The sequence below is a fragment of the Poecilia reticulata genome, chromosome 2, assembly GCF_904066995.2.
Source record: "Poecilia reticulata chromosome 2, P_reticulata-male-v2, whole genome shotgun sequence".
Lineage (NCBI taxonomy): Eukaryota > Metazoa > Chordata > Actinopteri > Cyprinodontiformes > Poeciliidae > Poecilia > Poecilia reticulata.
The window spans coordinates 43821106-43835058 of NC_088831.1; the positions used below are offsets into that span (position 1 = coordinate 43821106).

The following is a 13953-nucleotide window of genomic DNA, read 5'->3' on the forward strand; positions in this document are numbered from 1 at the left end:
TTTTCGCTTATGCTGGAAATCCAATTACTCTCCTTACAGGACTTGGCAATGTCAGAGCAAAAAAAAAAAAAAAAATGTCTTTGAGTCGCACGGGGAGAAACTAGTTCAGTGATGAAATAACATTTGTTGAAGGTTTAACCGTTTCCTGCAGGTCCTCCAGCCTGGTTGTTGTGCAGGAAACTCCTGGAATCAGCAAAGAAATCCCAGCTGGAAATTAGGAGCGCCCTGAGAGTATGACTCCATCAAACGGCCTGATGTAATGGAGAGATAATGTACCCCAGTGTGCGATAACCATAATGCCAAGGAATGGCTCCGTGATGCATTTTGAGCCGCGTTGCTAATGCTAAACAGCCGCGCGCCTCCCGATGCCACCCACTTCTGCAAATGCTCTGTAATACGCCTCTAAAACCCAGAAATTGATTTAATGGCACTTTCCCGAATTCCCGGCGGGGAAATTTATCCAATCACTCAATCAGGACGGAGTTGACGGTTTTGCGCACGTAAAACTGAAACGCCGAAGAAAATGGAGCCTCGATCTTACCTGAAATAAAGACATTTACACACAAGAGAGCAAGTCAATAGCATTTAGAAAATCGGATTTGACATAAATATTATAACGGACATGAATATTTCAGCGTCTCCTTGTGTAAAAGCGAAACTACGAGTGTTTAATCTTTAAAAGCCCCGAGGTGTGTTGATGTGAAGGTTTGTGGTGGATAATCGGGGAGGTAATTGCGACCCGACGGCGGGTGATTTCCCTGAAACGGCACCAGCGGCGGGCGGCTGCAGCGCGAGGCTGTTTTGATTAAAATGACAGGTTAGTCCAATCAGGCTGCAGCTGGTTTTAATCAAACACGCTGTCAGTTAATCACGCCGTGATTGGAGAGAGGTGGCTGCAATCAAAAACCGTCTTATTTTTACACAAACAGCCCACATTAATAAACAGTTTAGTTCTTAAAGCAACTTTTAAAGGAGGAATGCAGCATTTCTGTTGGTGCCTGAATGGGCAATTATTAGTTTCAAAGGGGTGTTTTAGCTTTTTGTTCTGCTTAAATGGGTTTTTCCAAAGAGAGTAATTAACTTCCAGAGCGCTATCTGCAATCCCTGCTTGGAAATCCAGGCTGCGCTTTAATCTGCTCTGGTCAGAAATATGCATCCACTCATCATGGCCAAGAATGTCTAATTTCTTTCTTTTAATGATTTATTTGAAACGTTCCTTTGACACGGTGGAATGATTACACGGCTTACAGCTGCAGCCGTTTGTAAAGAGGAACTGGGAGCTCAGACTGCGGTGCTACCTGCTCAGCAGCGGCTCAGATATATCCATACCACCAATGAAAGCTATGCTAGCCATCAGCAAACCTCTGGATCGATATCCAGCCGCCTCTTGGTAGATATTATTTAAGTGGTTTGTATTTAAATCGCGGAAGGTTGAAGTTTGGGTTTTAGGGAGGCGTTAGTGTCATATTAACCTGCTTCATCTGTTCTAAAACCAGTCTTGATGTGTTTGGGTTCATTATCCACAGTAGTGGTCACAGACCCGCTAATTGGCTAATAGACTTTAGCTAATTTTGTAAACATTCAGGACACTAAGATTCCCATAAATCAATTTTTGCACATAAATTCTATAGCACTAACTTACTTGAGTGTCTTTCTAAACATCTGTGTTGAATTTTTGGCTTTTGACTGTTTCTTCGATAGCATTAGCTTCAGCTAAATATGATGCTGATGTCCTAGCATTTTTGCTAAATTTGTAAACAACCCATACATTTCCAGATAAATTCTAAACTGCTAACTTAGTTGAGTGTGTTTCTAAACATCTGTGTTGAATTTTTGGCTTTTGACTGTTTCTTCGTTAGCATTAGCTTCAGCTAAATATGATGCTGATGTAGCGTCCTAGCATTTTTGCTAACTTTGAAAACAACCCATACATTTCCAGATAAATTCTAAACTGCTAACTTAGTTGAGTGTGTTTCTAAACATCTGTGTTGAATTTTTGGCTTTTGACTGTTTCTTCGTTAGCATTAGCTTCAGCTAAATATGATGCTGATGTAGCGTCCTAGCATTTTTGCTAACTTTGAAAACAACCCATAAATTTCCAGATAAATTCTAAACTGCTAAGTTAGTTGAGTGTCTTTCTAAACATTGGTGTTGAAAATGTGGCCTTTAACTGTTTCTTCATTAACATTAGCTTCAGCTAAAAACCATGTTGATAGCACACTTTAGCATTTTTGCTACCTTTGAAAACATTGAGCACATGTAGCTTCCCATAACTTATTCCTAGGTAAATTCTGAAGCGCTAATTAACTTGGCTGTTTTGTAGATTTCAGTTGAATAAAATCGGTGACTGGTTGCTAAGAATTCTTCAAGTAGCTTGACATTTATATTTATGCTTTTATTTTGAAGTGGGTGCAGCAGTTCCACTTCCTCTCTTCAACAAGTAAACAAATTAAGCTGACAGAAGAATTTAGTCCTTTAGCGCTTTAGCGTACGCTGAATATCATCACAGCGTTTTAGTGGATCTAATGTTTTTCCTACGTGTTATGGGGTTAGCATGGCGAACCCCATCAGGTTGATGCCATTGTCTTTACTCTGATATAGTGCACAATGGCTGCTGGCGTCTATCTTGAGGGCGAGCTGTAAGAAAGGCATGTTAATGTTAGCACTGTGTGCTAGCTTTTAGCTCCTTGAGGACATAACTGAACCACTTGGCGTTGTTTTTCCCATTTTTGTTTTAAGGAACACATTCAGTTACGTTTTTAGCATAGCGTTAGCTAACCTGCTAACTACCTTGAGACCTTGTTTATAACATTTGTTCATTCATGTTGTGATAACGTTTTCTGGCTCAACAAATCTACCATTGTTGACATATTTTAATCAGTTTGAGAGTAAAAGGTTTCTGCACCGATAGATAATTGTATCTCTGCTGTCAAACTACTAAAATGTTCTAACATGGTGGAGTGGATCGCTCTGCAGCCTGGAAAGGGGCAGCTTATTTAGATAAAATAGATTATTTAGGGTTGTATCTTCATGTTTCTGTGCGAATTTTGCCCATTTTGTGAAAAAGGACAGTTTATAGAGACCAGTTAACCTTCTGAGCTGTGTAGTACTGGGAGAGAATGTCACCCAGGCAACATTCAAACATCTTATTGCAGCTGCACCACAATGGAGCCCCACTTTAGAAGTCCTTACTTTAAAACCTAATTCTTATGTTTATCCATTTTGACAGCATGAAATAACCCGTGTTTGCCTGCTATAATAAAAGGTTATGCCTGGTCAGGAGAAAATTGTCATTTCAGCCCATTCTCTCCCCAAAGTATTATTGATTCCATTCGTCATCATTTGTGATTCACCAGAAAATGAATATTTTTCCGTCTCTTGCTTCATGGATTCAGATAAAGAAAAATGTCCTGAGTGTTGTGGCGAAGATACCGCAGCGCTGAGTGAACCTCATTTGGCAGAACGCTTCGCAGCCTTTATCTGCACGCCGCCCTTCTACAGCTCCTATTCTCTGGAGGCGAGCAGCGGGCAAGAAAAACACTAATTTGCCCCAGAGGGATCAATAGAGTGTCACAAAATCCCATTTAGATCCATTTGTGGTGTAAAACTGTAATTACCCACAAAAATCTATGCTTTCAAACCCATCAATAGCGGCCATCATTGTTGATGGAATTAAAGGAGGTTGCTTGGCGGGTGTGGAAGCGGCTGCCGGACCTCCTGAGGTTCAGACCCACAGATGTGTCCAAGACGTTTCTCTGGATGTTTAAGTGGATTTAAAATAAAAACGCCAGGTTGGAGGATGGAAAGCTGCTGTCCAGTCTGCTTTCTGGGGCTGCTGTTTGTGTTTTTATAACTCCTAATGGGAGATGTGGACATTTGCTGTGTGTTTTAGCATTCAGAGCTAACCGTTTGTCTCTGTTACGGCCCTTCTTCTCCATGAGTTGATTTGGCTGTTTGTGAGCTTTCAGCTGAATAAAGTTCAACATCTCTGTTTAAGTTTTGGTTAAAAATCCTTAAAGCATTTACCGTTTATATTCATGCTCTTATTTTGAAGTAGTTCAAGGCTTTTTTTACGCTGCAGTTCCAGTTCCTCTCATATTATTTTCACCAAAAACTATTTAAAAAACAAACAGGAATAAAAACAAACATAGCAGCTGAAAGCGATGAAAAAGAGCATAATGTCATTTCTTTAAAGGGCAGATATCATTTAAATCTGAAGTTAGCGGTGTAGCATTAGCTTCAACTAAACACCATGTTGGTGTAGCGCTTTAGCATTAGCAGAACTAGCGCAGCTAACTTTTAGTCAGCGGCGTTCCTTCAGCATTAGCTATTCTGACTGCTTTTTAAAATAAACTTTAATAATGTGCTAGTTGTACATCTGGAAGTGGTTGACTTGTTAGGAAAGTCTAGTAGCACCAAAATTGTCTTTAATAAATTCTCAGTTTTTTTGATACCATTGCTTTTACTCCGGTGCAGTTCTGACTGGCTGATTGTGTGTGAAGGTGGAGCTGAGTGTTTGGTTTAATGTGTTGGCTAACAGGCTGTTTTCCTGCTGATGGTACAAGCAGGTTTAGACTCAGTCGACCTGGAAAGCTAATTAACTGTAACACCGGTGGAAGTGTAGAAAATCTCCAGATAGAAGAAGAAATGGCGGCTGGTTTCTGGCGCCAGGCGGATTGTTGATTGGTTCAGGATGAGCAGACCTGAAGCGAACTGAAATCAAACTTCTCTGCACAGACAGCCCTCAGGTGAGGCAGAAAATAAAAAACAGAGAAGAAGATCCACGGAGGAGCGCCGGAGAAACATGATGTTTAAATCAACACAGCTGGAGCGCAGCACTCGTCCCCAGACATTCATTTATTTCTTACTGCAGCTACAATAAAACTTTGCTTACTACAAATTGAATTTCTATATTTGGAGGCGCTCACCTGGCAGTGACACCTCAGAAGGAGTTATCCCCCCGCCGCTGCAGACAAACAAACACATCTGATCGTTTTTCCCTCTGAGCTTCACCCTGAAGTCGTGTCGCATCTGAAACCTGAACAGTCTCGCATTGATCTCCGTCTTCCAGCGCCGCTTTGAACCGCCGCTTATTTTCCACGTTTTCCTGCTCAGTTTGAAACGATGCGTTAAAAAAAAACTGGGAATTAAGTCAAAATTTAAAACTTTGCCGCTTCTCAGCAGCTTCCTGGACCGTTTATGGAAAGGATCAGGATTTCTAAAACTTGTTTCACTCTGCACCAGGGGTGCCCAAAGTGTGGCTCCAGGGCCATTAGTGGCCCTTTGAATCATTTCTACTTTACAATGGTACAGATTTGGTCCTCTGACACTTTCTGTAATTTTTTGGGATGAGGCTTTCATTATAAAAACTTTAAATCTTCTTAAACATAAAACATGAAGTAAAACACAACTAATTTTTTATTAGCTTTTTTCTTTGTGCTTTTATTGTCATTTTGTAGCAACTTGTGCCACATTTTACCAAAAATCTTGCTCGACTTGGTCACACAAACCAATGCACTATACAAAACCCGGCAAAGAAGGAAATTCTCATTTTACAAATATTTCACAGACCCGTTGCGGCGCACAAAATCCAAAGAGCAGCTCCCCGACGATGGCTAGCATCGGTTTTAGCTGTCAAGCTGTCAACATAGCACACCAAATCTTATGCGATGTATAAAAGAAAAAGGGACGCGCTGTGCTTTGCTTCTAATTGCCTCCACTACAAAAACTAGATAAAAAGATCAGGAAGAAGTTTTGATCAAGAAAACGACATCGAGGGAGAGGGAAGGAGATCAGCTATGCTAGCTTGGCTATGACGACCTTAACATGTAGATGTGCTGTGGAACTCTGTGTGTTTCGGTTCAGATGAACATAAAGACGACTCACACGCCAACTCTGATCTGACGCATCATCAGCAGACTGTGTTCAAATGAACTCATCTAAATTAGCTAGTAGCTAATAATCTGCCATGGTGTTCAGTTGTTAATAATCGCAAAATAAACGTCAAACCTTAAATGTCCTCTGTGAGAAATGTCTGGGTGTCATTTGGTGCTGAATCCTGAAACGTGGAGTGGCGTTGTTGTCAGTTGCTACGGCAACAGGTCTGCGTGTAGCGTAGCCGACCCAAGAGGGCGAGAAAAAGGAAGAATACGAGTGTTTTTGAGTCGTTCTGTTATTCTTCCCTTTGCTGAATTCATGCCAACATCTCCAGGTTTCATTCTAATGGTTTATGACCTGAAACAGTTTTATAGACCAGCAAAATGGAAAATAATTAGCCTAGAGAATTAAATAACTATGAAGAGTACGGCAAATGTAAAAAAAAATATTATGCTTATTTAATTGTTGCTCAGGTAAGTTAGAAATAATTCACCAATAATATTATTTTACGTTTGACATTTGGGCAAAAAAAGAAAACTTCGGTCCTGTAAATACTTTCAACTTGGGGATTTTGACCCTCTGTTCAGAAAGTTTGGACACCACTCCTCTAATCATGCCGGCCTTTGCTTTGTGTGTTCATTATGCTGCAGGAGCTGCAACAAAATTGCTGCTTTATGGTTTTTTTTTCCCACCAGCGATAAACAGCGGCGTGTGTCCCTGATGGCATTAAAATTGGGTCTTATGCTGATTACAGTGGTTCCTGGGAGATGAGGGATAATAATTATCTTTAATAAAATCCAGGCTGCAACATTTTCTCCATGCGCAGATGTTTTCAGAAAAGCAGATTTCAGTGATTCAGTGTCGACGTCTGCTTCAGATAACAGGCGAAATGATGACGACGCTGCAGAACCTGATGGAGGTTTTCCTCCAGTGAAACCCAGAGAGAGAAAATATGTTCTGACAGAGAAGCGATGACACTGAGAGCCCACAACCTATTCGGCTCCTAAAGAAGGAGAACGCTGTGGTTTTTCTCATTTAGTTAATTAAGGTGTTCATTTCGATCGAGCCAAGAATTTACCTTTATTGTTATTTTATTCCAACTGCAGCCAGTTTGTCTATAAAGTCCGGTTCGTTTCCAGAGGTGTGGATGCTGATTGACCTCTGGTCCATCTCCAAACCTTAGTCTCGGTTTGGTTGAAGTTAAATCTGGTTTGGTTTGAATGCATATGTGGACGCCAAGCGGACCGGAGACCGCTCATAAAGCAGGAAGTGGACTATAACGCAGGGCATTCTGGGTAAATACAACCAAAACAAGCGTGTTAGCCTAGCATTAGCTGGAGAAATGGCTCATGGTCTTGAACCAAAAACTAAACATAAATCCTACAACTGCTAAAATCTGACGCCATTTTTGTTTTAATTTTGTTGCGCTCTGTGTCTTCAGAGGTTTTTGTGTCGTTTCCTTCAGTGGTACTTGGTGCAGCGCCCCCACAGGCCAGGAGGGGAACAGGTTGGTTTGACTCAGAGCAGAGAGAAAGAGAACCGCAGCAGCTGGAAATGTAACAAACGTTCCAGCTTTGGTCCCAATCGAACCGATTCCGGTTCTGCTCCTTTTCTCTGCCATGCTGTTTTCCATCAATAGTCCCTGGACTGCTAGAGTCTAACGTCACACAGCCAAGCAGCAGCATTCACCCGCATGTCACGGTGGGTGTTTATCGGATAGTTTCTATTCACCTTCTCCTGCTTTTCCCTCCCGTTTTGCTGCGTCTCTCTCTTTTCTCTCGCTCAGTTTTCCACAGGATTACAGTGAAATTTGAGGCAGAGGATTATAAAAATAAAATCAATGCAGTGTTCAGTTGCAACTGGGTTTGCGTACACAACACGGAGCGGTTAGTGGGAGACGCCGGCTTCGCTGCTCGGTGTGTGTTGGCATGTGAAACGCGGCTGAAATGCGCGTAAAGCTGCCTTTTTTTTAGCTGGGAGTCTGCAGACCGTCGGGGGAGGAGGGAGGCTTTGATTGCAGGGAAATCACAGGGAACTAATCAATACGACACATCCTGCTAAGGAACTGTACTCACACACACGCGCGCACACACACACACACGGTGCTTTTCTACACATCCACGCTCCGATAACGCCCGTTTAACACCCCCCACCTCTCCGTACCGACCCACGAACATGCAGAGGAATGGGAGCGAAGAAGGTGCTGCTGAAACACGGATTATCACCAGGCGACTCGTGTCCCAACCGCGCGTGTGTGTGTGTGCGTGTGTGTGTGTGTGTGTGTGTGTGCGTGCGTGCGTGCGTGCGTGTGTGTCGGTGTGTTCGTGTGTGTGTGTGATGGCCCACTGCAGTCAGGTGGTACCATGCCTATTGTGGAGACAGTGAGAGGCCTGATTAAACATGTATGGAGGCTCTGAGGATGGAAAGCTCCTCTGTGATGGGATTAAAGCGCATGAAAACATACAGATGATGATGATGATGATGGTGATGAAGCTGTGGCTTGTCATCTATTCTTAATTTTTGGTGAAATTTGTTTCTTTGACGTTGGTCGCTTTGATTTGTATGGACGAGGATTAGAACCGCTGAATAGAAATAATTTGGATTTCGATCTCAGGATTTTGTCGTTTTTCATCAGAATTTGTATTTTTATCTCATAAATCTGACCTTAATCTGACCTTTTTCAGAATTCTGATTTCTTTTTCAGAATTCTGATTTCAATCTCAGGATTTTGAGAGGTGGGGGTGAGGACAGAAAACATGAACTTCTCCGTAAGCACTTCAAAATAAGAGCATGAACATAAACGTTCTCCATTTTGTCTGTCTGGATCTGGACAGACAATATATACATATATATATAAAGCTTAGAAAGTTGATTTAAAAAGCTATTATTATTATTGTTGTTATTATTAATAACTGGTCAGCAGTGCAAAGCCGTGTTTTCTCTGGATTAAGACTCTTTCTGGTCTCAACTCTGTAAAACCGTCTGTTGGAAAGTGTGTTTTCAATTTAAAGGCTGTTATGATTTTACCTTTCTGGTTTTCCAGACGTCCTGCCGTGTGTCTGTGTAGGTGTGTGTCTGTGTAGGTGTGTGTCTGTGTAGGTGTGTGTGTGAGTGTGTGTGTGTCTGTGTAGGTGTGTGTGTGTGTGTGTGTGTGTGTGTGTGTGTGTGAGTGAGTGAGTGAGTGAGGTCGGGCGCCCACGGGGGCGTGTATGCAAACGTAGCGTTACCGCGGCGCTCGGAGAGCAGTGACAGTTATAATTACAGAATCAGGCTTTCTGTCAGGGGACGGCTGTAATTTCTGCTGATCAGGTCTAACACAACAGTCAGTGTGCACATTTCAAAACACACACACACACATTCATAAACGCAGGCGTCGCTAAAAGACGAGTGTGTTCCTCCCTGAAACGTCAGCAAAAACCACATGGTGTACTAAAGTTGTTTGTAGCTAAAACTTAAAAATTAAGAAATGACAGGATTTTATGGAAGGATATAAATGATCTCCAAGGAAACCGCCGCTGTGTTAGCTTAGCTACTAGCATTAGCAGCTAATCTCCCCAATCACTTGTTAATAATTGCAAAATAAACATCAAGCCTAAAAACATAAAACTGTAACGGGCTGAACGTTCTGTGTGGGAAATGTTTGAGTCTTTTTTTAGTGTTTCGTCCCGTTACATAACGCGGCGTTGTTATCAGTTGCTATGGTAACGAGTCTGCGTAGCGTAGCCGTCAGAGATCGAGGAAAAAGTGGTTCTGAGTTGTTCTGTAAATGTTTTTCGTTGTTATTTGTCCCTCTACTGCTGTGGCCCAGCTGGTCAAGCCGGCAGTAATTGTGTAAGTCTCATTTTTCTCCACATAATCCGTCCACTGGACACCATCTGCCACGCTCCACAAACTCCCGTCAGCCATCTGTAGCGAAAGTTTATCAATAAATATTCAGGAAATGCTCGACTATTTCAACAAGCTGTAATTTTTCTGTTAATCTTAAAATTGTTGTGCTAAGGCTTTAGCACTTAGCATACAAATATAAGTATCCTTGTATCCTGTACAGGATAATAGGAAATTTATGAAAACTAAATAAACATTATGCTCACAAACAACACCCGTAGTCCTACTGCTAACTCCCTGCTTACATAATGAATTCCAGAGTTAAGGATTTTTTTGTCCAAAAAGTGCCGGATTTATCTACTTTGAAAACCAAATAAAACTATATTTGCTGATTTACGTTCAATATTTATTTCATGCTTAAAACATTGTTGTCTTTTAATGAGCCTGCAGTGTTTTGGGGTGTAATTATGCATTTCCCTCCTTCTTTGCAGCTCTTCAGTGATTTTTCAACCCATTTTGCACCGTTACATTATAATCCTTCACGGTATTTTCCATTTGGACTTTTCATTATGTTATCTAAAATAAAAGTTAGAAGTTGAGTGACCACTCTTTGTCCCAAAGTTAAACTGTACAGCTCTGTTATCGCAGGTTCTTTCATCGTTAATTGCTTTCCGAACACCATTTGTCTGTCAGCCCTCTGGTGCAACTGGACCCTCTTTGCAGAGTTAAATTCGTTTTTCCGTATTGTGTGAAACCTGAAAGAGCTGAAACGGGGTCCAAAGTACTGCCTGAGTTCAAGCTGTGCTGCTTTTCCCCTCTTACGCTTTCAACCTCACAGTCAAAACACTCTGCAGAATCCAAATTCATCCTTTTAAAGATGCGTCAGCGCGGAAAGGAGCAGAAAAGAGCGGAGCTCTAACATGATTTCTTGCTCTCCAGGTGCGTCTGCAACATCGACTGCTCTCACATCAGCTTCAACCCGGTGTGCGCCTCCGACGGACGCTCCTACGACAACCCCTGCCAGGTGAAGGAGGAGTCCTGCCAGAAGCAGGAGCGCATCGAAGTCAAGTACCTGGGCCGCTGCCAAGGTCCGACGCTCACACACAGACGCATGCATGCGGTCGCAGTGAGAGGTGGAAAAACACTCAGACACAGAGAGGGAGGTGTCGGCTCGCCTGGAGGAGCAGATGCTCGCTTGGAAACAAAAAGCAATGAAAACACCCTGATTCTGTGGATTCTCCTGAAAGGGGCAGTATTACCAGTAACTGAAAAATGCTGCATTTATCACCTCTGTCTCTTTAAGAGACTCCCGCTCGTTCTGAAGCTCCGCCTTCAGGAAGTCATCCCAACATGGCTCCTCTATTTACGCTTTAACGTTTTTACCAGACGTAGATCCTCTAAAGAGCTCAGCTGGTGTTTGCTAATTGCTGCTGGCTAGTCTGAAGGAGTTGAGAGGGGGAGGAGCTTCGCCTCGTAGGCGGAGCCAGGTCCACCCAGCTGTTTTAACAGCTGAATGGAGATTAAGGGATTTCTCAGACGCGCATGTAAACATCAAAGCAACACTCCAGGTTTGTTTTTGATGAAAGTAACATTTAAACATGACATAAGGATAAAGAAGAGGTTGTTTTTACTTGATGCTGCCCCTTTGATATCAGGATGTTAACATGGTTTTTGATTTTTGCAAATGAAAATTACAGATTTTGCAGCTTCTGGGTGATACTGGAATCAGATTTATAGAAAAATATGCACGCCTCCAAGTTTCTCATTGCGCAGCCCTTAATATTTAACACACATAACAATCAGAAAAATGTTGACCTATTTGAGCATTTTCCTTCAGGACTCACCCGATTGTTTTCTCTGAGGTGTGTTAGAGAAAAATTCTCATTCATAGCAAATTTCTGCAAAACTTTTTATTCCCTCTGAAGTGAGCAGCAGATCGGCCTCCTTTCTGCTCATCACAACAGGTGATATTTAACCTCTGAGCAGAGCGGTTTGCATTCAGGCGTCAGGTGGACAGGTGCAGGGATGATAATCTGCATCGGTTTGAGGCTAAGATGGCGGCCTGAGCCGGCTCTGACGTTTCTCTGACCTTTCCAGGCGACATCACCACTGGGAGCAAAGGAGGCGGACACTTTCCTCACACAACGGGTGAGTGCTTCCTGTCGAAATGAGGATCGCCCAGGTGGCTGCAGCATATGTGCACTTAGGAATGCTGAGTGTGTGTGTGTGTGTGTGTGTGTGTGTGTGTGTGTGTGTGTGTGTGTGTGTGTGTGTGTGTGTGTGTGTGTGTGTGTGTGTGTGTGTGTGTGAACAGAGGACTCAGGGACAGGACAGGCCCGCGGCTTGTACATCCCCTGTCCAGATCACTACAAGAACTACTGCGCCCATGGAGACTGTCAGTTCCCCAACATGGTCTCCCAGCCGTCCTGCAGGTACACGCACACACACACACACACACACACACACACACACACAGCAGTAATGCGACAGAGCGTCCCACAGTCTGCCGTTATGTTAATTAGCATAAAATGCAGAACTTTTAACATTAACATAACCAATTTTTGTTCATTGAAATGCATTTATTTTGTGTCTCATTTGACCAATTTGTGATATGTTGGATTCATGCCAGACATAACTTTAAATAATAATAATAATAATAATAATAATAATAATAATAATAATAATAATAATAATAATAATAATGATAATTAATTTAAAAAATACAATAAAAGTGTAATCGGAAATCTCACAAACCCCATGCAGTACCTCCGGATCCCTGTAGGGGTCCCGGCCCCCATGTTGAAGACCTCTAATCGAGGCTTTGTGGAAAGCCTCACAGGTGGGCACAGCCAACTAAAACATTAGCTGTGCTAATGCTAGAGTAATAACATTGAAGCGCTACGCTAACATAGTGCTTAGTGGAAGCTAATGCTAAAGCGCTAACTTCAACCATGTGTTACAAGGAGAACTTGAACAATTTATGTTTGTGAATTTTTGCATGTTTTGTTAACACCGCTGGTTATTTGTTCATGTAAATGTTGTAAATTTGCCATTTGATCAACGAATTTCGTAGGAAAGAATTAAATAAGTGAACAGGAAATCCAACTGCTGCATAAACAGTCTTCCCTCACTTCAAAATAAGAGCATGAGGAGACTTGGAAGAATTTTAAATAATTGATAACCAAAACTTCAACAGTTAAATTTTATTCATGAGAATGTTTATGACTTTGCGCTTTATAATTTATTCAGAAAAATTAGTGGAAGCTAAGTGCGCTAAATGCTAAAGCGCTATATCAACCTTTAATTTGGGAGAAGCTAATGCTAAAGAACAGGAGGGAGTCGACGGCCAGAATTTCAACACAGATGTCGAACTTGATTCACCTGAAAGTTGCAGAATAACCAAGTAAATTAGCATTTAGGATTTATCAATCAATTAAGGGAAGCTAAATGTGCTGAAACTTTTCAGCTAGCTTAAGCGCTAATGAGAAATTAGCTCCATCGTTAGCGCATTAATAGAAGTGTGCCCAGCACCGGAAAATATTAAAGGAAAATATACTGTATGTGTTTAGAAGGAGCGACTGTGTTCAGTCAGAGGCATTTTCAGATTCACTACGAGACTGACTGCTACAGGAAACTTTACCATCTACAACGACTCTTTGTAGATACTTAGATGATATGAGTTACAGCTTCATCTTTACTGCACTCTGATAACTAACAGTGGAGCAATAATAGCCTAATATGGAGAGTACTGATTATTAATTTGTTAAATTTTTTACATTTTCTCAGCTCTGTGGATCTGATCTTGATGTAACTTTTATAAACCGTATTATTATGAAGGTGACGTATTAATCAGAGTGGAAACAAAATTCTCTGCAAACTAAAATAAAAGCCTGAAATGTAACCAAGCTAACAAGGTGTGAAATTTTATAGTTGCTTGGAAAAGCTGGAGGCTTTTGCTTAGTTAATTAGACTTGTTTATGCTGACTGAATGTAAGTGCAGAGTGGAGTTGGTGTAAAAGCTCGCCTCCTGCTGAGGCGATACGGCGAAGACCAGCCGCTCCGCTCCGAAACGGATCCCATATTGTGGTTCTCGCAGCTTAACGAGGATGCCGGTGTTCCCCCTGCGCCCACGCGTTACCATCCGGGTTTCTGAGGGGGCGTCGGCAATCACAGCTCCCGCTTTGGTTCGCGTGTGTGCAAAAAACAGAAAAAAGAGCTGCGTGACGCGGATCAGGAGGCACTGGAGACGCT

The 13953-nt window shown here is 42.0% G+C and overlaps 1 protein-coding gene across 3 annotated transcripts in view; it reads left to right on the forward strand.

Annotated features, from left to right (window-relative positions):
• tmeff2a (transmembrane protein with EGF-like and two follistatin-like domains 2a) overlaps positions 1-13953 on the forward strand; it is a 126007-nt gene that overhangs the window by 103057 nt on the left and 8997 nt on the right. For all 3 annotated transcript variants that reach the window (XM_081604701.1, XM_081604700.1, XM_081604702.1), the window contains 3 exons: positions 10642-10790; positions 11800-11850; positions 12017-12134. In XM_081604701.1, the coding sequence (XP_081460827.1) occupies positions 10642-10790; positions 11800-11850; positions 12017-12134 (318 nt within the window). The remainder of the gene's footprint in view (positions 1-10641; positions 10791-11799; positions 11851-12016; positions 12135-13953) is intronic.